The sequence below is a fragment of the Onychomys torridus genome, chromosome 7 (assembly GCF_903995425.1).
Source record: "Onychomys torridus chromosome 7, mOncTor1.1, whole genome shotgun sequence".
NCBI lineage: Eukaryota > Metazoa > Chordata > Mammalia > Rodentia > Cricetidae > Onychomys > Onychomys torridus.
The window spans coordinates 44152039-44176219 of NC_050449.1; the positions used below are offsets into that span (position 1 = coordinate 44152039).

The 24181-nt window shown below is 42.5% G+C and overlaps 1 protein-coding gene across 1 annotated transcript in view; it reads right to left on the reverse strand.

Moving 5' to 3' along the window:
* Window positions 1–329: 329 nt before the first annotated feature.
* The window catches only part of Dlat (dihydrolipoamide S-acetyltransferase), a 29852-nt gene continuing 6000 nt past the window's right edge, over window positions 330–24181 (reverse strand). The window contains exons 6-14 of the mRNA XM_036192873.1: window positions 21346–21533; window positions 19324–19465; window positions 12660–12727; window positions 11496–11588; window positions 11062–11169; window positions 6350–6465; window positions 3998–4160; window positions 3371–3507; window positions 330–2285 (exon numbers count right to left, since the gene is read on the reverse strand). Of these exons, the coding sequence (XP_036048766.1) occupies window positions 2156–2285; window positions 3371–3507; window positions 3998–4160; window positions 6350–6465; window positions 11062–11169; window positions 11496–11588; window positions 12660–12727; window positions 19324–19465; window positions 21346–21533 (1145 nt within the window). The 3' untranslated portion in view covers window positions 330–2155. The remainder of the gene's footprint in view (window positions 2286–3370; window positions 3508–3997; window positions 4161–6349; window positions 6466–11061; window positions 11170–11495; window positions 11589–12659; window positions 12728–19323; window positions 19466–21345; window positions 21534–24181) is intronic.

Below are 24181 nucleotides of genomic sequence, written 5' to 3' on the forward strand. Positions count from 1 at the left end.
TTACAGAAAGGCCTGAAATTAGGGGTCTTGGCTGTGTGATAGCTCTTGGGAGATGTTATCCAAATACCTAAAATATATAGGGGAAGTTGTGCCCAGTGAATGATCGAAGAGAGTTAGATCACCTTCCATCTGGCAGTAAGTGCCATGCCTCACCACCTGGTTTTCCAGTGACCCTTCAAGCTACGTGTTAGACTATAGCCTGATGACATCACTCATCCTGGCAGGTAGACAACTGAATTTTCACCTGTACTGAGTGGGAGCTTTGAATTATGCAGCTGACACTGGATATTAATCATTTAATATGAAACAAACTACAAACAGATCAAAAATTAGTTGACACACTGAAAACACGTTTAATTTTTAAACAATATTTCTTGATCCAAAACCCTGTTTCTAACTTCCTTCAGATACTATGTTGGCTGAGTTCAGATTTAGATCAGAGGGGAGATAAGTCTTAACTCAGAATATTTTTTGTCAGACGAAAAAATTTTATTTTTCTTCCAAGGGAACAACAGAGCATTAGCAAAGAAAGAGTCATTTTTCAACTTCACATTTGACTAGATTTGGCTCATGCTAATGGTGGACCCTTGTGATAAGCATATTCTTTCTGTACAATATTCAGTGCAGCCTAGGATCACTCAGTGCCGAAGAGGTAGGTCACAGCACTGAACTGCCTACAGGGATGCAGCAGCTGAATGTTTGTGGACTATTTGGAGCATCACTTGTGCACCACGTGATAACAAACATTTAGAAACAGATTCAACACCGATGAAACACTTCAAATTTCAGACGATGGCCCCACATATTACACACAAGGAGGCACTGGTCAGGGTCATTTTAAAGTCACAAGTAATTCCAAACATTTATTAAAATACACCATTTTAACAGAAGTCTGGAATTGTGATAATGTTCTTTTTACTGTCCTGCAATATCAGCCCCCTTCCCTCCAAAAGAAAGATTAAAACATAATAAAATAAAAGGAGCATTTAGGCTGTTAAGGGGACACATATTTAAACTCTTCCCTCCAATCAGACAGAACTGGGCTAAGAAACCAAACCCTTGAATATATACTTTTAAAAAAAACTTTATCCAACCAAAAATTATCATTTTTGTTTGTTTTATTGAGATAGAGTCTTGCTATACTGTCCAACTATCCTACTTTCTTAGCCTTCTGAGTAGCTGAAGCTACCCAGCTGCATGCCCAATTTGGACATAATAGTTAGCACTGCAAACTGCCCACTAATGTTCTCTCTCCTACTTCTTTCCCGGCAGGATCTGGTGATAAATGGACTTTGGCACATATACAACTCTAAAACCATATATTACATATATACAACTTCTCCCATATACATTCCATACTCATTCCAAAGAGTTCTCCAGTTGAGTAGTAACATTTGATAATTGAGTTCATTTACAATTAACATCCAATTCATCTTAGAAGGAAAATTCTACTCCTGCAACTTGTTCATTTCAATAAACATGTTCTTTTATTTGAAGGAAACTGCAGAATTCTCAAATTATACATTGAAATTGCATATAAATAAATACATGAATTCTCATTTATACCAAGAAGCTGGCCTTTATCTTTAAGGAAGGGAAAGCATTTTATTTAGAGATTCATATAAAAATAAGAGTTGGTTGAGAATGCTGACTCTTAAAAGTTTCACTTACTTTCCTTGAGGTTCTCATGTGATAAACCAAGATCATGTAATAGGAAACTCTAGGGTTAGATTCCAAAATAAAGCTTCAGTTCAAACTCTTCCCATGAGAAATACTTTTCATGACTCTGTTCCCCTCACACTAAGTAAGCTGAATCAATTACACTGCAGGTCTCATCCATGTTACTTTTATAAGCCCATCAACAGGGGGCTATAATCCTACCCCTCCTGTACCCCCAGGAAGGACTTCTCACCAAAGAGTTAGGCCACATGTCCCTTCACTAGGCGTATTCAGCTTTAAAATGATGTTTAATGTTGAAGGGGTATAATATTTGGGTGTAATTGGCATTTTAAAAAAGATTCATTAATGCCTATTACAAATAAATTATCTGGACAGACTCAATAATAAATTTTAACTAGTGAAACTTTAAAAGAACCACCTGTTTAATAACATATAAATATAACGTCAGCGGAGAGTGTAGAAGTTCTTGGGTCAATTATAATAGCATAGTTACAGGCTTTTCAAGGTACTTTTTGAACTCTGCAAGCCACTGGGCTCCGACTGCTCCATCCACAACTCGATGATCACAGCTGAGTGTAACAGACATCACACTAGCCACATCAAAGCTAGAAAGAAAGAACATCAGTGGATATTCTGAAAGCAACCAATGAACCTAAGACAACAGCCACCGATATGCTGAGTCCTCCCTATAATCCTGCCCATGTAGATTGGTATCCATTCATCATTCGTTCATTCATTCTGAGGACTGAATTTAGGTGTGTCTGTCTGTCTGTCTGTCTCTGTCTCTGTCTCTCTCTCTTGGTTTTTCAAGACAGGGGTTCTGTTTAGTCCTTGCTGTCTTGGAACTCATTTTGTAGACCAGGCTGACCTCAAACTCAGAGATCTGGCTGCCTCTGCTCCCAAGTGCTGGGATTAAAGGCATACGACACCACTGTCCAGCGAATTTTAGGTCTCTTATATGCTATGTAAGTGCTTTACTACTGAGCTATATCTCCAGGCGTCTTAAACAAAACTGTTTGTTTGTTTTCTTTTTTGGTTTTCTGAGACAGGGTTTCTCTGTGTAATAGAGTCCTGGCTGTCCTGGAACTTGCTCTGTAGACCAGACCTGCTTCTGTTTCCCAAGTGCTGGGATTAAAGGCATGTGCCACCACCACCCAGCCTGGCTTTGAACTTCTAACCCTCTAGATTCAGGCCCTAGAACAGCTGTGATTATAGTTCTGCACATGAAGACTGGTTCTACTCACTCTTTATCTTTAGCTCAAATTGACAGCTTGAAAGAAAACTAAATACATCCTGAGAACATGGGTTGCCAAGCTATACAACGCAGGCCAAAGTCTGCTTTCTGTCTATTTTTATATAGATCTTCTTTCCTGGAAGTCATTAGCATATTATTTTTGCCTGCTCTCATAGTACAATGGCAAGAAATCAGTAATAGGCCATATGGCCCCAAAAGCTAAAATATTTATTATCTGACTCTTGAAGAAAAAAAAATGTACCAACCTACCATCTAGAAGTCTCAAGTAAGATCACATCTCAAACATGACTGACTGAAGTTGGTACAATCAAAGTGCCTTTCGGGTGCATGTCAGGCTGTATTTACCGACTCTACCTAAAGCCATAGCTATGTAAAAACAGTAATAATACAATATAGTCGAGTTCTTCCCAACACCTTCTCCACTTTCCTACTCACCCTTTTTCATTATCTGCTGGGACCAGTTTATCCTCTGAAGCACCAATTGCCAAAATACATGCCTGAGGTGGGTTAATAATCGCAGAGAAATTCTTAATTCCAAACATTCCTAAATTGGAGATTGTAAATGTTCCACCCTAAAGGAAAAAGTATAAAAATAGATTACATTGTCAACATAATCCAGAGAAAATTACAAATATTCTCAGAAAAAGCCATGAGATAATCTTTTATTTAAGAAAGTCTTGCAGGGCAGCAGTGGCGCATACCTTTAATCCCAGCACTTGGGAGGCAGAGCCAGGAGGATCTCTGTGAGTTCGAGGCCAGCCTGGTCTACAGAGCGAGATCCAGGACAGGCACCAAAACTACACAGAGAAAACCCTGTCTCGAAAAACAAAAACAAAACAAAACAAAAAGTATTGAATAGGATACACATTATGATAAGAAGCAACGTCAGTTGTTCTGGCTTTCCCATGCAATTCCTTTTAGCTTTTCCCATTTAACTGAATTGCTTTATTTTCAAGACCAAGTATCATGTCTATGTAGCAGAATTCAAACACACAATGCAACAAAAGCATTAGGCTGACCTTCAGAGTCACACACTCCTTACAGGTTACGATAGCATCCTACCTGGAACTCGTGAGGCTGCAGTTTACCCTCTCTGGCTTTGGATGCTAGAGAAACAACGTCATTTGCGATGGTTTCCAGTCCTTTTATGTGTGCATTAAACACAATAGGAGTGAGAAGTCCTGCAGGGGTACTGACAGCAACGCTGACATCAACCACGTGATTTCTGTTGAAAAGGAAAAGGGGATCCAACCCATCAACATCAAGGGTTAACAGCTGCAGGGGGCTGGGGAAGTGGCTCAGGGCTGAGAGCACTGGCTGCTCTCCCAGAGAACCCGGGTTCAGTTCTCAGCACCCACACAGCAGCTGACACTGTTCCAGGGATCCGGCACCTCACACAGACATTCATGCAGGCAAAGCACCAATGCTTATAAAAAATAAATAAATCTTAAAAACAAAACAAAACAGAGCTGGAGAGCTGGGGGTCTCCGTCAGTTCTTCCATCCTCTGCTCTGGGGCAACAGTGTCAGGCTAAAGAAAATATGGATCTTGGACATTTACTTCAGACACTGTAGGTGCATAGGATGTAGCTTTGTGGTGGAGCACCTGCCTATACACAAATTCCTGAGTTTGATACACCCCCCACCCTCGCCACACACACATCCATCCATACACACACACTCATACACACACCCATCCATACACACACACACACACACACACACACACAAAGATTTTAGAGGCTACTGTTCAGAGACATCTAGCCTACAAGTTAACTCTTGACGTGTCCTCTTGTTCACTTGTACTTCTTAAAAGATGACAGGGATGGAGAGAAAACTCTATCAGAAGGCTGATCTCACACTTCAACTTCCCTTTTGTGAGCGACTCACAAGAACATCATCATAATCAGCATGAAACAAATTGGCCTTTCTGGGTGTCAAGTACAAGTACACTGGCTGGACAGTCTCTGCAACAAAGCTTGAGCAGACGGAACAAAGGGTGAGAGCAGGGACACACGGGGCTGGCAAGATGGCTCAGTGGGTAAAGGCGTCTACAGCCAAGCCGACAACTTCAGCTCAATCCTGGGAACTCACATGGTGGGAGGAGAAAAGGTACTCCCATAAGTCGTCCTGAAGCTGGCCATGACACAAGTCCATCAAAGAGAGGGAAGCAGGAAGGTAGGCAGACAGGGAAGTACAGAGGAAGGGAGGGAGGGAGGGAGAACAAAACAGAAAAAGCAGAGACCTCAGGGGAGAAACCAGAGTGCCCAGGACAGAGAGGTGGTCGCATCTCAGAAGACAAAGCAAGATTCCACATCTTTTCTAGAGTAGACCAGCAAAGGCCTGAGACACCTGAGTAGCATCTCTGTTGAGACCTGTCTCACTCTGTAGGTCAAGGTGGCCACAACGTCATTTGTACCCTTTGTAGAATTGTTTACAGTCAGACAGTATACTCGAGTATTTCCCCCACAGAATTTCCTGTGAGCTGTCCTGTTAAAGGGGCCATGGAAACCTGTCTGGAGTCAGTTGTCAGATCTGGGGGTAGCATCTAAAGAGGGGCAGTCATGTGGGACTGAGGCCCAGTCTCAGAGGTCTGACACCATCTCCAGGTACACAGATCAGAATGAAGCACCAAGCTGCTGCCCACAGCAAATAGAATGGCTCATCTCTGAGGACATATGTAAGTGGTAATGTGAGTGTGTGAGCACAGAAAGCAAAGGGGCAAAAAACAGGTTTGTTTGTTTTCCTTTAATTGTAAGAATACTGGGGCTGGAGAGATAGATGGCTCAGTTAAAAGCAATACACAGCTCTTGCAGATGGCCTAGACTTGGTTCTTAGGACCTATGTCAGGCAGCTAACAACTGTCTGTAACTCCCGTTCTAAAGGATTTGGTACCTTGGTTCTCCTTGGGCATCTGTACTCACATGCACATACCCACACACAGAGATACATTCAGATACATAAGTAAAAATAAATTTAAAAAATTTAATAGTAAAGTGTCTACCTAGATACTAGAAAAGTCCCAGGCCTGAGCTGGACTTCTGACACTGATCAACTTACTAACTTGGGACAAGCTACAGAACTCACTGAGCCTCTTGTGTCTTACCCAAAAAATGGAAGTGAAAACAGCTAACTGATGGGTGGTTCCAAAGACCTGAGCAAATGTACCAAGCCAGTCGGGAGCCTGGACGCTTTTCAGTGCGGCTGTCAGAACTCCCTGGGATCGGGTAACTGACTCCACCCTGCTCGCTGACAGTCATAAGTAACCACAGCCTTTACGGCCCGCTGAACACCATCTCAAGTCTTCTATGCTGTTTCAAACCTGTTTATCCACAGGTGTCATACCCCATCCCGAGCTGCAGTTAGCAACCATGAGCAAACTGCAGATCAGTGTGCACCTTCTCCGCCAACTTACTGTCTTATGACTGTGTCCATCCAAGAAGAGTTTGCTTCAGGAACTTTCAGACAAGCCAAAGCTGAAGCTTTTATGATGAAGTCGTTGACAGAGATTTTTCCTTTTCCTTCCAGCATCTGTTAAAACAACAGTCAACTAGTTTTATTAAACTCCTCCCCCAAGGCTGGTTCTTTCATCTGTTTCATGGAGGCCTTAGGGGCTACGTGTTTCCTGCTTGGCACCGAAGCAGCTGAACACCCTGGGTTATGGTATGTTGCTGTTTTCACTCAACTGAACCAGGTTGGTTTTTTCTTTTCTTTTTTTTGTTTTTAAGTTGTTTTTTTGTTTTTTTTTTTTTTTAATTAATTGATTTATTTAGTATACAGAAGCGGGCGCCAGATCTCATTACAGATGGTTGTGAGCCACCATGTGGTTGCTGGGAATTGAACTCAGGACCTCTGGGAAGAGCAGCCGGTGCTCTTAACCTCTGAGCCATCTCTCCAGCCCAGGCTTTTTCTTTTTAAAAGATCAAGTAAGCTGGGCAGTGGTGGTGCACACCTTTGACTAGGGAGGCAGAGGCAGTCAGATCTCTGTGAGTTCGAGGACAGCCTGGTCTACAGAGCGAGTTCCAGGACAGCCAGGGCTACACAGAGAAACCCTGTCTCATAAAACATATATATATATATATATAGAGAGAGAGAGAGAGAGAGAAAGGATTAAGAAAAAGTAAATGACAACAACACTAACAAATGCTTGGTTTAGAAAGAGGAAGTAGAATCAAATTCCTCAGATTAGGAGTGAAATGGGGGACACACTATCTCTCCCACATAAAAAAAAAAAAAAAAAAAAAGAAGTACTATGAAATGAATACCCAACCCAACAAATCAGACAACCCATTCCAATTTCTAGGAGGAAACCAACCAATAAGGAATGCAAGCTCAGAATGAACACATCAAAGAGATGGAACTGGTCATGGAAGCATGCTCATACAGAAGACACGATCACATGACTTTTGTTTGTTTGTTTTCCAGACAGGGTTTCTTTGTTCTGGAACTAGCTCTGTAGACTAGACTAGACCAGGCTGGCCTAGTCTGCAGATCAGAGATCCATCTACCTCTGCCTCCCAAGTGGTGGAAATAAAAGTGTGCACCACCGCCCATCAACCTTTACAGCTTTACTAGCCAATTCTACCAAACATATAAAGGCTAACAAACTATTCACCTAGCCTTCTAAAAAATGGAAGAGTGCCAGGCATTGGTGGCACATGCCTTTAATCCCAGCACTCGGGAGGCAGAGCCAGGAGGATCTTTGTGAGTTCGAGGCCAGCCTGGACTACAGAGCAAGATCCAGGAAAGGTGCAAAGCTACACAGAGAAACCCTGTCTCAAAAAACCAAAAAAAAAAAAAAAAAAAAAAAAAAAAGAAAAAGAAAAAGAAAAAGAAAAGAAAAGAAAGAGCAAGTTAACAACTCCTCCATGTTAATTTCATTCCAAAATCAGACAAAAACCCAACTCCAAAACCTAAACACCACCATACGAATATACCAAAAAAGCCCTTAACAGAACACTAGCTGAGAAAACCCAGCCACTAACTATGACCAAATGTAATCTGTTTCAGGAATGGATGGCTCAGGAACATCTACAAATCAATTCAAGTGTGCCAAGAAGCATATGACTATAGTCTCATTTACTCAAGAAGCTTAGGCAGGGGAATCATTTGAACCCTAAGATCTGGGCATCACTGTGAGATCTTTTTCCTTAAAAGAGAAAAAGATTAAGTGATGCCCTAACAGAACTACTTCAACAGCTCAAAGACACTTTAACAAAATTCAGTAGCATTCACAATAAAAGTTAATGAACTTAGAAGAAACTTCCTGATGATAAAAAAGATATACAAACCCCCATAACTATCTATCCTCATACTTAATGGTTGAAGATCAAGAACAAGACAAGATCTCAGGGGATCTGTCCCCCTCTTCTGGCTCACCTCTGTAGACATCTGCACACACATGTGCACATACATTTGTGGGTACCAAACACACAAATAATAAAGCTTAAAAAAGAAAAAAAGAAAGAGAAGAAAAACTGATACACGATACAACATGGCTGAATCTTGAAACCATCTGATAAATAAAAAGCATTTGGTAAAGACCAGACTTCACGATTCTAGTTAGAGAATTCCACATTCACCTACTGCTAATCTTCCAAGTCAAAAATATAAGGCTGGGGAGAATGGAAGGATTGATGAGATTGTGGCAAAGGGCTATTTGGGGTGATGAAAATGCTCCAAAGTCTACTGTGGGAACATGGATAAAGGCTGAAAGGAAGTATGACTCTTCAAATGTGTGAATGGAGCACGGCCTTGGAATGGGATGAACAGCTCCAAAGAGCCACTCAAAGTAATACCTCAAGTACACTGGATACATCTATCTGTTTCAATATTTTAAAAATATTTATCTCTGTGTGTGTGTACACCACATCAAATAGCCTGTGGAGATCAGAAGAGATGCTGGATCCCCTGGAAGTGGAGTTACAGACAGTTGTAAGTGGATGTGTGGATGATGGGAACTGAACTTGGGTCCTCTGCAAGAACAAGTGTTTTTAAACCTGAGCCACCTCTCCAGCCCCATTTCAATATTTTGACAGTAATTATATGCCATTATCTTTAACCTCTGTAGTCATTTCCACTCTACTGTGTCCACTGTGTGCTGGATACATAACGTTAACACCTGGACATGAAGCAGTGAACAATAAACAATTCTGCTCTCGGGGAGCACACTTTCTAAAAGCATAAGTAACAGTCAAACATACAGCATCTTACAAAGTGCTGTGTGAACAGGTGGAGGGGGTGGTAAATTCAGAATCAGGAAGTGGTCAAGGCAATACTTTCCAAGTCCTTAAAGAGGTGAAGGAGGAAAGCACATGGACACAGTAGGCTGTACACTGAGAGAACACAAGCACAGGAGTGTAATACTCAGAAAATAAGAGAAACAGCAGCCGACCAGAGTGCCTTCAGTGTGGGACAACAGGAGAGAAGTCAAAGAGTCCTGCACACCACTCTAAGGAGTGATGGGGGTCTTCTGCTCCACTAGTTTTTAAAGAATTTATTTTATGTGGTTCAGCACCTTCCTCACTTGCTCTCTTATTTATCAATTTGTATTTATTAATTATTTAATTATTTATTTTTGAAGGCTTATTTAATGTGTATAGGTGTTCTGCCTCCATGTACATACTTGCACCATGTGTGAGCCTGTTGCCTACAGAATGAGGCGTCTATAGCTTGGAACTGGAGTTACAGGTGGCTATAAGCCACCATGTGGGTGCTGGGAACTGAACCTGGATTCTCTGTAAGAGCACTCTTAACTACTAAGCCATCTCTCCAGACCTACTCTCTCTAAATTTTTGAGACAAAGTCTGTCACTGAACCTGGAACGTGCGACTTAGCTAGACTGGCTAGCACGCAAGCACCAGGGACCCTGTCTCTGGCCTCCCAGTGCTGGGTTACAGGCAATCAAAGCGCCTGATGTTTTATGTTAGTGATGGAGAGCTTCATACTCGTGCAACAGGCACTTCATGGATCTCTATCTCCTAGCCTTATTTCCACTCTTAAAGCCCTTAACCCTTATGATCCTCAACCATCTCTGACAATCCAAACACTTCCTGTTTTCCATAGTTCAGCCACATTTGTCTTAGAGCTCTGTGAATTCCCTGACCGTCACTGGTCTCTCCAAACTCTGCTGAACTCCTCCAGTACTGAACATACACAGTGTAATTCAGCATACAATTGAGAGGCAGCTTCATAAAGAGACGGGTCTACAAATGAATGCCGTCACCTTTATAAAACCATGGTCCGTCCTTGCCACACTTAGTAGGCCCCAATTCCATTATAACTCAAAATGAAGACAGACAGCTTCATGCTCTGTTCCCAAAAACTTAATTTCTTAGCTACCAAAGCAAAGCAGCCTCAAGCATCAAAACACAGTGAACTCGCTAGACAAATACCCACCCACAGCCAAGTGAGCCTTTTTTTTTAATATTTTATTTATTTCTCTTTCATGTATACTTGTGTTTGCCTGCATGTATGTCTGTGTGAAGGTGTTGGATCTCCTGGAACTGGAGTCACAGACAGTTGTGAGCTGCCATGTGGGTACTGAGAATTGAAGCCAGGTCCTCTGGAAGAGCAGCCAGTGCTCTTAACCACTGAGCTATCTCTCCAGTTCCCCCAAGTGAGTCTTAATTAAATGCTAAATTTTAATCAAGAATTAACAGGTAAACCAGGAGATGGTGGTGCACTCCTGTAATCCCAACATCAAGGTCAGCACAGCCTTGTTATATGGAGCTCCAGGTGTGAGCTACGTAGTGAGGCACTGTCTGGAACATTGCAACAAATCAAAAAAAGTTAAATGAGAATCCTTCACGACATTCTCTACTTAACAATTTCTTTTCTTTTTTTTTTTTTTGATTTTTTGAGACAGAGTTTCTCTGTAGCTTTGGAGCCTGTCCTGGACTAGCTCTGTAGACCAGGCTGGCCTCGAACTCACAGAGATCCTCCTGCCTCTGCCTCCCGAGTGCTGGGATTACAGGTGTGCGCCACCACCGCCCAGCTTCTGCTTAACAATTTCAAGTGACTTCTTGAAATTTCAAGGAATTTTCTATCATTAACTGGCTTCTAATAACAGAGCACATGGGCAGCACTGTAAAGCTTGAGTGGGAAAGACAGAATTTCCAGGTTTACCTTATTAAGCTCCTTCCGCACCAACAGCACCTCTCCCATATTTACATCAATAGAAAGGTAATAATGAGGTATAGTCTGCTTCGACTGCATTAGCCTCTGTGCAATCACCTGAAACCAGAGAGATTTCAACATCAGTTCTCTTAACTGAGTCCAGACTTACCTAACTCAGTTGCTTACCTCTTCACTCAGCTCCCTGGCAGCTTACCTCCCACATTACAGCAGGAAGACAAAGGACTGCACCTTCTAATAGATTAGCCATACAGAGACTCCTCTATCCCAGTGACTCAACTGACCAAATCAACCTCCCTTACGCTAATAATCCAGCATTTTCAACTAGCAATGTCCTTTGCAGTGTTTTAAACTACGGCACAACTAAAACAACCAGAGTGAAAATGCCCAACAGCTCTGGTTCCAGACTGTGATGGTGCTCTTACTCGGCGAATGTTGCTGATAGGGATATCCGTGAAGACACCTGTAGGAGTTGGTGCCACTCTTGGACCCGGGAGAGTCGTGGCAGCTGCTGGAGCCTAAGAGGGAAAAGAAAGAGCAGTTAGTGACTGAGTCGATCTTAGTGCAGGCTGGAGGACCACCTGTGAGGTGCTACTGCTATGGAGGACTACCCGCCAAAGTGAGACAGCCAAGTTCTGAAGAAGAGCTGGTTCCATCCCCGGAAGCAAAGGGGACTCAAGTTAGACTGCGTAATTAAGAGGGCCGTTCTTCATTTTTTTTTAAAAAAACTAGAATTCTAAATCATGTTTTGAGCGTTATCATTTTTTGAGGAAGAGTATATTCAATGACTAGTTTTTATTGACATGTAAAGGCAGTCAGGCATGGTGGTGGTGCATACTTAAAATCCCAGCACTCAAAATGCTGAAGCAGTACACTTTCAAGTTCAAGCCTGGCTCCTCAACACCGCCAGAGAAGGTGAGGAGCTGTTGTGGAATATTAGTTTAAGGTGTGTTACAGTTGTTTATGCTGTGGAATATTTGTTTATGACGTGTTGCAGTCTTTCATGTTGCATTGTGTAACTCTGTGAAGCTGTGTTACTGTGCCTGCCTAAAACACCTGATGGTCTAATAAAGACATGAACAGCCAACAGCGAGGCAGGAGAGGGATAGGTGGAACTGGCAGGCAGGGAGGATAAATAGAAGGAGAAATCTGGGAGGAGGGAGGGAAGCAAGAGAGATCAAGGAGTGAGAAAAGAAGGAAAGAAAAGATACAGAAATAGAGAAAGGTAAAAGCCCAGAGGCAAAAGGTAGATGGGATAGCTTAAAGTTAAGAAAAGCTGGCTAGAAACAAGCCAAGCTAAGGCTAGGCATTCATAAGTAATAATGCGCCACCTCTATGTGTGATGGGAGCTGGGTGGTGGGCCCCGCAAAGAGCAAAAAGCTAAAGAACAAGAACGACCAACAACAGGATGCAGGGGTAGAGAGAAAGCAAAGCATTTTTAAATTGAAGAATTAAAAAATATAAATACAAAAATAAGGGCTATGGGCCAGGGATGTAGCTCAGTTGCAGGAGTGCTTGCCAAGCATGTGTAGAGCCCTGGATTCAGTCCCCACAATAATAACAATTTTAAGAAGCTAAATATAACTCACAGGAGCAGCCTTAGAAGGCACAAAAGAGTCAATATCCTTCTTGATGATTCTGCCTTCTGGTCCCGTTCCTGAAGAAAAACATAATATCACATATGTGACAGAAGACCATTGGCTCTCCAAGGTCAACACTGTGACCCAGAAGAGACAGAATGCCCTGGATCAATACTGGTTCTTTGTAGCTACTGCAAATAGTAACCTTTTTTCTTTTAGAGTTTCATCTAGTTAAACTGAACTCTATTTTCTTACTTTGCTTATTTCCTTACTTTTAAGTTGGGAAATACAGACAGAGCTAATACAGATCACAGTTTATAAATCTAAAAGGAAAATTAGCTGTTGGCTGTGGTTACCTAAAAACAAACAAACAGAAATCCCACTCACTGAATCTTGAAACAGACTCTTATTTTGACCATGAAGTATCTCTTTGTAAGAGATTGACAATTTTCTGAACAAATAAACCTTTCTTCTTCAGAATGTAATAATGCATGATGATGTAACTGCAGTGATCTCATCTTTGGAATCATTCATTTCCCACAATTTACAGATTTTTCACACTAGCCAAAACTAAACCAACCCGTGCCACAAACCACGGAGCAAACACTGCAAGGCCTTTGAAAGGCCTTCCACTTCCCTCACAGGCTTAACTGATTTGATTTCCCCTCTCTCCTCCCATCTATAACATCTCAGGTTTAGGCTTAGGCCCAAATACGTCATCCTGACCTTGAAGCAGATTCAGAATTTAGTTATAATACCTTTGACACTGGCCCACTTCTAGAAAAAAATTGGTCAAATTGACTCATCTTCCCCCATGGCAGCCTTTTAAAGGATTCCCGTTGTGTGCAGTTCTTCCCAATTCCTTTCCTTCGTTATGAAAACAGAGTGGGCTACAACTGTTTATCCTCACCAGGAGCTCTAGAACAGAGGTGGCAGTACCTCTATTAGATCCTCGCCTTTTCAGCACACAGAAACCATAACCTCCCCCTGCAACCAGTGCCGAGCATGATGCCACGACCCTCCCTCCATCCCTCAGGAGGAAATAAGTCACCGTCAGTTTGCTGAGTTAGCCAATGCTTTTCATCGCTTTGCCCAACACCCCAAGAAAGTACATCAGGTAATCGTAACCAATACGGATAAAGGGAAGAATGCTAGACTGGCAATAAAATGCAGTGTCCTGTCACAGACAGCTGACTACAGTCACCTGTTTCAATTGCGGGATGGACATTACAGCAACATCGTGAAAATGAAATGGGACAGTGAGGCAAAAGGTGGTTTGCACCAAAATGCACACTATGGGGTGATTGTTGACCACCTGGACTCCACACCCCAGGGCTTAAGCCTCAATAGTTTCTTCCTCAGTAGGTGATGTTCTGGCTAAATCTGCTAAGCACCCTGCCCCTCTATTTGACTTTTGGTCCTTTTACAATGAAGTTTTGTTTGTTTGTTTCTCTTGCTCCCTCCTCTACTGAGTAACTTGGGGTTGGTGTGTGAGCCTAGCCACCCCCACCCCCCAGAAACCTAAACTCTTAGCCAGGAATAGTGATGGGCACTTGAAATTTCAGCACTCAGAAGGTGGAGTCAGGAGGATCATTCTTGGCCATATACCAAGTTTGAGGCTAGCCTTGGCTACATGAGACCCTGTCTCAACCCCCACCCACCCTCTGACTCAATTCTTCAACTCCCTCTGAATTTCCAGGCATCTAGACATACAACCTACTGTCTCTCATCACTAATCATAATTACTCCTGTTCATTAAAGTAAATTTCATTGTGATTCTCATTCTCTTGGGGACAAGAACCCAACTCAAGACTTCTGAGTTCTTTCATCTATCAAACTGTGTTTTCTTCCCACACACAAGAGCCCCCTGCTCCTAGCTTCTAAGGTCAAATCCCAGACCATGTTATTTCTAGTTCTTAAACATCTCTTGGGGGCTGATGAGATGGCTTGTGGGCAAAGGTACTTGATATATACATCTAATGACCAGAGAGTTCAATCCTCAGAACCCACAAAGATAGAAGAGAACCATCTCCACAAAGTCGTCCTAAACTCCACACATATGCCTTAGCCCTCACACATGCCCTTCAGCCCCAATAATGAACAAATAAATATGCTTAAATCCTTGAAATCCACAACAGAAACAATCTTTTTGCTAGCACTGTGATATGAGAAACATAGATATATGTGGTCTTTATTCCAAATGATAAATATTTGGGTTTTTTTTTCAATCAAGCTTCTTTACACCACACCAGTTTATGCCAATGAGGTGACTGAGGGCAGGGCATCTGGATAAGGGACATCAGCCTAGTTAGCCTAAAGACCAAGCAGGTGATTAAAGAATGGTAACTTCCAGTCTTTTTTCCAGTCTCCCTCCCGATCTCCTCCTCCACTCCCGTGCTTCCTGCACCAACTCCACTAAGGGAGAGGGACTAAAAGTGGAGTTCAATCAACACTGGCCAGTGATTTAGTCAACAATGTCTTTATGACGATGCCTCTATGAAAATAATGCTTCCAATGGTGAGATCTAGTCAACTTCCTAGTTGGTGCAGACAGCCATGTGCTGGAAGGTGGCAAGCCCAGAGAATAAATACATACATGGGTGCCCGTGCATCCCTCCCTCCGCACTGTACTGTCCTGTTCATCTCTTCCATTGGCTGTGTCTGAGCTGTACTCGCTACAGTAGACTAATAGTATATAAGAAGGTCTGTCAGCCATTTCAGCTAACTATCAAACCCAAGGAGAATTGGCAATTCTTAACTCATGGCTAATGAGTTACACTAACAGGAGGCCCTGGGACTTCAAAAGAATCTGAAGTAAGAGCAGTCTTACACCAGTCTCACACTAACTCTGGTAGTTGATGTCAGAATTGGGCAAAACTGTTGGAGACTGTTAGTGGTTATATGGAAAAAACTCTAAGTACTGGGTGCCAGAAAACACCACACCATCATAGATCTTGAGCTCACTGGAAAGTCTCATCAACCTTATCCCTACTCTACTCCAGGGTGGGGACAGGGCTCAGTGGTGCAGAACTTGCCTAGCAGGCACAAAAGCCTCGTTCAATTCTCAGCACAAAAGCAAAAAATAAATAAATAAATAAGTAAGTAAGTAAGTAAGTAAGTAAGTAAGTAAGTAAGATGAAGAGGACTGCGACTCCACTGATGCTTCCATCTCACTAGCCCTGACCCCTGCTGCCATTGCTCCCTGTCCTTTCCTCTCTGCCTTCCCCAATGACAGTCTTCAGGAACTGTCAGAATCATTCCCTTGTAAAACTAGAACTCGCTTATCTTCTCATTAGTGACTCAATGTTGCTTGGAATAAAAAGCACACGCTTGGCTGACTAACTCAGCTCAGAACTGAAAACCTAAAACAGACGTCCAGAAGCCTCCCAGAACCCAGCTGGCTCCTTTACACTGTTCCCAAACCCTAGGAGACTGCTTTATGATCTCTCTGGCTTCAGCCCTTTCTAGACTCATTCCCCAAGTTTATCAGATCACCTTAATTTGCAGATCAGACAGTGGCAGGCAGGATTCTTATTTTCCACCAACCAGCCATCCATAATCTCAAAGCAGACAAAATGTCCTAAATTCTACTAAAAGCCAATCCCATTTCTTTTTATATTCTCAAGAATTCCGTTTCCTGCCAAACCATTCTGTCCTGTGTCACCCCAATTGTTTCTAATGGACCAGATTCTCAAGGAGGACATTTTTTCCTGGCAACAGCTGAAGATACTTTTGTGCTTTGTGAAAGTTACCATTCACAGAACGCTAGACAAGTGCTCTACCACTGTGCTATAGTCCCAGCCGCCTCAGTGGTTAGCTCACTCTGCAGCCCAGCAGGCCCTGAACTTGTGATCCTTCTGCCTCAGCTTTTGCCCAGCTAAATTACAGGCATGTGCTATCAGACCCAGCTTCTTCCAATTCTTCTCACCACTGTCCTCTAACTCCCCCTTTTCTCTGCAGGCTCTGTTGTGTTCCTCAAGCATGTCAGGGTTTGTATGATCCCAGACCATGTGCTGCTGACATATCAACCTCTGCCAAAACGCTTTTCTCCAATACTTCACATAGCTGGCTCACAGACGACTCCTTGTCTTCCAGATGAGATCACATGTCACCTCCTGGGAAAGAGCCTCCTCACCCACCCTGCCTAAAAGTCACCATGTCCTGTCACCGTCACTCAGGGCCAGGTTTATCACTGAGTCTATTCCTTTTTAGCTCTTTAGTCACCTCAGTTCATAATAAAAGTTTAGAGCCAGGACAGCTAATATGTTTTCTCTGCACAAGCACTATTTACTTATTAATCTTCACAACTTATTAAGTGTTATTTTTATATACAAGTTACAGAGTCAGGAAAGGTCACACTGCTAGCATAAGGCAGAGCTGACATTTAAACTTGAGCAGTATAGGTCTGGATCCCATTCTTCACTACGGTAGACTTCTGCTCATTCATTCTCTACTGTTGGCCAGAGAAGTCAGAATGTTCTCCATCTTATGCACAGGTACTTGACACACAGACGGTACTCAATAGCTATCTGCTTAGCTATGAGTAAATAGATTGCTTAGCCCTGCCTGTATGAAAACAATATGAGGATTCTTCCATTTATCCCTCTGTTCAAATAATCGGTGCCTCTAACTCTCCCACAAACGACCTTACTAGCCCAGTTACTAACTCAGCCCCTCTGCTCTATGAGACACCTTACACTTGTCTCCGATGCTCTGCACAAAGGGTGAAGAATGGCAGAATGCATGCTGTCCTGACATCAGCTTGACTTCCAACAGCCAAACAAACAGCAGCCTGGTGGTCAGAGGGAACCAGGCTGAGTGCACACAGCTACAGATCTGAGGACAAAATTGTGGTTTCCTTCAGTGACTATGGCTGGTAGAGCAGGGACAGGCAGCACAAGGTAATGGGAAGAATACAGAATTTAAAACAGGACCCAGTAGTTCAGGCCTGTGAGCCTAACTACTCAGGAAGCTAAAGATAGAACACTGCAAGTTCAAGGCCAGCCTGGGCAATTTTTTTATTCTGAGACGCTATCACAAAATAAAAGTAAAGAGAGGGCTAAGAATATACATGAGTGTTATAGTACCTGCCTAGTATAAATGAGATCTTAGCTTCTACCCTCAGTATCAAATAAAAAAAATTTTTTTTGAAAAAAAAAAAGGGGAAAGAAAACCGGGCTGCTGAGAGGCTCAATGTGTAAGGTTGTTGCTGCCAAGCCTGGTGACCTGAGCTCAACCCCCATGCACAGGGTGTCACGCAGTCCACAGAGGTCAGAGGACAAGACAGGAGTCAGTTCTCTGCTTCCACCATGTGGGTGCTGGGGATAGTACAGTACTCAGGACATCGGCAGCACTTTTACCTGATGAGCCATCTCACCAGCCCTGTTTTGCTTGTTGCTACACTCCATCAACCTAGCACCAAGATTCATTGCATAGCCAAGTTCTATAACTCAATATTGCTCAACAGACACATACACTTTTGCCAACAATTAAGTAAGACAGGGAGAATTATGGGGATATGTGTAGGGAAAGGAGCCTCTCAACTTGAAGTAGACTGAAGCCTCTCACCAGCTGAAAAGAATTCCAGCAATTAACATCTGCTGAAGACTGTCCCCCTTCTGAATGATAAACCTGCAATTATCTAGGATGCTCACCAGAAACCCCACTTACAGTAGAAGACCAATACTATAAAGCCCTTGTACAACCCTAGTGGCTCCTGGTTATAGTGTCATATTATAATTCCATCCACTGCACCTTCAGAGCTGCCCCATAATCTCACTTACCAAGGGAAGGAGGGAGGGAGAAGAAAGCTACCAAAGAGGTATATATGGCTAATGGTAAGACATTGAATCACAACTCTCCCTTGTAGACCCATACTTACACTTGGGTATGTCTGACCTTCTATGACTCTCCCTTAAAAAGCCCATACCTACATTTGGGTATATATTATTATTTCTCTGAGCACATTTCTCTTAACCCCATGCTTAAAAATCTTCAATAAAATATCTTTTAATAAAATACACCATTCTTTCATTCTTTTGTGAGCATCTTTTTTCTTCTTTTTTTCTTGAGACAGGGTTTCTCTGTATAGCCCTGGCTATCCTGGAATTCACTCTGTAGACCAGGCTAGCCTCAAACTGAGAGAACCACCTGCATCTGCCTCAGGAGTGCTAGGATTAAAAGGCGTGTGCCACCACACCCAGCTTATGAACAACTTTTTACTTTTTTTTTTCAGAGCTGAGGACTGAACCCAGGGCCTTGTGCTTGCTAGGCAAGCGCTCTACCACTGAGCTAAATCCCCAACCCCCCAACTTTTTACTTTTAATAAAACCCCAATTCAGCTTTGTTCCGACAAGTCCTGAAACTCTTTTCTGCATCAAAGCCACAAAACCTGGGTTTTCCTGAGTCGAGGTCCCTAGAAGACTAAGGGAGCTCCTCGGAGTTCTGAGGACAAATGTGGAGAGATATTTCCTTTCCTCATCATTACTACTAAGATTTCTTATGACTAAGGAACATTTTAAAAGGTATTCAAATTACATAGGCAGATAAAACACAATGACACTTTCCCTGCTCCATGAAGGAACAAAGATATCTCCTTCCCACACAGATATATCTTAGGGACACCATTTAGCTGAACTTTAACTTTATAATGTCTTTCCTTACAAAGAACTTACCTTTAACTTGAGTGAGGTCAATCCCTTTCTCTGCTGCCAACTTCTTTGCAAGAGGGCTAACAAATATCCTCCCCTTTGGTCCAGCAGGAAGGGGTGAGGGTGTAGGTGCTAGAGGCTGGGGAGTGGGAGGAGCAGCTGCCACCTTGGAAAACAGTTAAAAAGTATCCACTCATCATTGCATATTTTATACTGTAAGTCTTTATAATAATTAGTGATGTTTACTTTCTTCCCTGTTGTTGTTGGAGGTTATTATTCTCTTTTGCTCTTCTGGGGGGCTCGCCACCCAGTTCCCAAATAAACCTCACACAGAGGCTTGTTCTTAATTATTAATGCTTGGCCTTAGCTTGGCTTGTTTCTTACAAGCTTTCTTGTTTCTTATAAGCTTTCTTTAACTTATTCCATCTACCTTTTTCAAAAATTTTTATTTTATTTATTTATTGGTTTTTCTTTTTTTGGGTTTTTTTTTTTATTTTATAATTTAACATATCAGCCATGAATTCCCCTGTCCTCTCCCCCACTCCCTGCCTCCCCCCCTCCCCAATTCCCATCTCCTCCAGGGCAAAGACTCCCCTGGGGATTCAGCTCAATCTGGTAGATTCAGTCCATCCATCTACCTTTTACCTTTTGCCTCTGGGCTTTTCCTGTTCTCCTACTTCTGTATCTTACTCTTACTCCATGGCTTGCTGTGTGTGTAGCTGGGTGACTGGCCCCTAGTGTCCTCCTCCTCTGGCTGCTCGATCTTCAATCCCCCTTCCCAGATTTCTCCTTCTATTTATACTCTCTGCCTGCTGGCCCTGCCTTACTATTGACTAGTTCTTTATTAGATAATCAGGTATTTTACACAGGCACAGTAACAAAGAGTCACAGAGTTAAACAAAAGTAACACACCTTAAAATAGTATTCTACTACACTTCCTAAAAGACCACAAATGCACTTTTCTGGCTTGACTAACGTACAATATGAATGGCAAGAACACTTTCTGTCAGAGACAGAAACAAGTCGAGATAATAGGAGAGATGTGGAATTAAACTGACCTGTGGTTGTGTGATATTTTGATCGTACTCTGCAATAAAGCTTGCTTGGAGTCAGAAGGCAGAGCTAGCGACTAGCTGACCAAAACCATTAACCATAGAGGTTTTGGAGGACTGAGGACAGACAGAAGATAGGAAGTAATAAAGCAGGTCTGAGAGAGATCTCAGCCCTTTAGGATGAGGAACGGAAGAAACAGAAGGTCACTGGTAGCCGCTCTGATCTTTCAGGTTTTTACCCTAATATCTGACTCCCGATTTTTTTATTGGTAAAGAATAATTAGATAAATGCCTCAGACCTGTGAATAACATACTTATCACCTGTCATTTTTCCTCCTTTGAGACTTTGTAACCCATAGACTCCTGCCTCAGCCACTCCAAGTGCTTGAACCACCACACACCTAGCTTCTGCTGCTTCTTTATTTTCACTGAGGAGAACTAACCTGATTTCTGCCTTTACTCACTTCAGGATATAAAATGATACCACCAGGTCCAATGTCTCGCAAGTGTCTTAAGGAATGGACTGCACTGCTCCCTGACAACATCCCCATCAATACAAGACAGTGAGGAAACATGCACCTTTTCTAAACACACAGAGGTATATGCTGAAGAGCACAAGTGTATGACACTAACATCACATCAGATCAGGTTCCAAAGTCCAAAATGCATGTTCATCAACTATAATACACAAATACCAGAACTGAAAATGAAAACAAGCATTTAATAAAGCAACAGAAAATGTGGAGTGAAAGCATCACCTCATGGGCATGATCTTCACACCCAAAGCAGGAGGCTGAACATGTAACTCAGTTTTGTTCTCAGCAGGACTCAAGATGAAGGCAAACTACTGACCATCATGTGGACTGCACATACTATCTACCACAGGTTAACAGGTGTTGCCGGTCACTTCCCTATGTGTCAGATCTGGACACACAGGAACCTAGGCTATCATCTGGCTGAAAGAGTAATTTTCCCAATCCAGAAGCATACCTACCGGGGGTGGGACAGGTGGTGGTGCCTGTGGCTTTAAGCTGGTCACTTCCGTTGGCCTGTAGTCTGCAAAGGCTGATATATCTTCCTGCCTTTCTACTATGATACAAAGTGGGGTTCCCAGGGGAACATCCTTTGTGCCTTCAGGGACCAGGATTTTTGCCAGATAACCTTCTTCTTGTACTTCAAAGCCTTAAGCAGAAAGAAAAACATTATGGGACCAAGACTCCATCATTCTTACAACTTTACCAGGGTTTCAAGTAAAAGATCTTTCACATTCAAACTACTGGCATGGGTTTGGTTTGGTTTTGCTTTTACAAACTCTCTGTGCCTCTATTTCGAGTCTTTAACATGGGAACATGGGAACAGGAACAGTATAGTCAACATTCTGTCCACAGGTTCAGCATCCCTAAATTCATTCAACTGTAGGTCAAATGTTACATTGTGCATCTGAACTTAGCACATATACTTTCTATTCTTGCAACTATTTCCTAAGTAATACAGTGTAACAACTATTCACACAGCACTGTTGCATTAGGCATTACAAGTAACTGGAAACAATTAAAAGTGTACTAGGGTAGAGGCATAGCTCAGTAATATACACCCCACTCCACCCCCCAAATACTATATCCACGTATATAGGGAACTTGAGTCTACAGACTTCTATCCTTGAATTAGTTTACCAACACATTACCAAGAAATAAATGACTGACTATACCACCCTCATGTAAATGTTAGGGATTTAAATCAATGTTTTTTAAGTACTTAGAAACGGTCCCCAGAACAAAGAAAAAAAAAAAAAATGGAGTTGGTCCTCCAAGTCCTGAGATCAAAACAATCTGGGAAAAAACTGCACCTGTGCTGAACACATACGATGACTTTTCCGGAGATCTGGAGACTCTGGTGGATATGGAGATAACTGTATCTGTCCTACCAGGACTGCAGACAGTGGTTCATTCTGAGAGTTACTGAAAACACCTCAAGGGCAGCCCTTATGTGGAACTCACAGGATTCTAAGATGGTATCAGATGTACTGCTGAAAGTCAGTTACATGGAAGTCAAATTACCAGAACTACCAAGCAGGACAGTAGCACGGGATTTTAGCACTAAAAGTGTTCTCAGAGTGTCTCAAAGGCTGTACTTGACAGTATGATAAATACTCCAATATGATGAAATACAGCTAACACCGAGGTCTGTGACCACAGGAAATATGTTATTCAGCTACTATTTTCCTCAAACACTTAAGACTCATAAAAGTAAAACCTTAAGCTGGGTGTGGCTGTTTTCTTGTAACCCCACCATCAGAAGGCTGAAATAGAGGATGTCAAGCTCAAAGATAACCTGAGCAGCATAATAGTTCAAAAGTTCAAGACCAGACTAGATTACATAGCAGAGTTCCCCTGAAGAAAAACAGCAGGGCATAGTGGTGCATCCCTTTAATCCCAGCACTGGGATCTCTGAGTTCCAGGCCATTCAAGTGAGTGAGACCCTATCTCAGAAATTAATTAACTTAATTAAACTAAAAATTTTAAAAAGCAAAATTAAGCTACTAACAAGGGCAAGTTCTGCCTTCCAGATCTTGCTTTCTGCAGTTACACCTCTTCTTGATGAATACATCTCTAACGAGTCCTTCCACTTCCTAACTGGGAATACTCAAGCTGGGCAGAGGTGATGCAAACCTTTTTGATTTTAGGTTTGGCAAGCACCTTTACCCACGCCAACTCATTTTGCTGGCCTTTTGCTTTTTTTCTTAAGACAGAATCATTTCTTCTAATAGAAGCTACGGGGAACCAGGCAGAGTTGTGTAGGCCTATAATCCAGGACTTGAACTTGGAGGCTGAGGCTGGAGGACTGCAGATTAAAGGCCAGTCTCATTTCAAAACAAACAACAAAACAAAAACCATTTTAGAACTATGAGGAAGTAGTATATGAAAGGATGAGATGAAATTGCTCTGGTGGGCTGGAGGATCTTCCTCTTTGGTTCAAATTGCCCTAAGCTACCTTAAGAACGGCAGGTGTAAAGAGCAGTCTGACCACTACTTCCTGATGCCTCCTATGTCCTGCTATGCCTCTATGGTGGGATGGGCCTCTTGCTTCTAGAAACTATGGATAAGTTGGCAAGAAGTTCAAAGTACCTAGGATTATCAATAAATGCAAGCAAAAATGCACGGCTGCTTAGTGGATTTTGTTTTTGAGGATAAAATAAATCGAAGGGGCACATAGAAATGTGATACACGTGAAGACTGCAGGCATGCATTCTGTTTTTCCTCAAAATCATCTGAAATCCTCTGGTATTCTCCTGCCCCAAAGGAGGGGGGAGGACTTTCTCCCTCCCCCCTCCCCTCTTCCCTGTGGGAGCCCATAGAGGTGAGACCTGAGCTTGCTTTACCCAGCAGAACTGCATAAGAGGATGACTGGACCATGGGCCTGGGTCCCAGATGTTTGGAAAGGTCTACACTTGGTTGAGACTAAAAAGCCTTTTTAAGAAGTTCTGGGTGGTGGATAGGATCCAGGCCCTCAAGGCTATCCCATGTATAGTTCTGTCTGTTTCTCTCCCTCTGTCCTTCTGCCTAAATCTCTTATCCCTCTCCTCAAGAGGACCCAGGTAAAGGCAGGGGCTGGTCCCCCAACTTTCTCATATTTAAACAATGACAGTTCTAATACTGCTTTTGAATAGTGTAAGAACATGGCAGAGAGCAAACCATGGTCCAATAACAAATCTTGACACATCCTCAATTGATGAGTACAGCTCAGAACTGACATATGTGACTGTGTGACTTTGTTATAAAATATCATGCCCCAGGCAGTAAATCCCAGGAATTATAAAATTCATATATCAC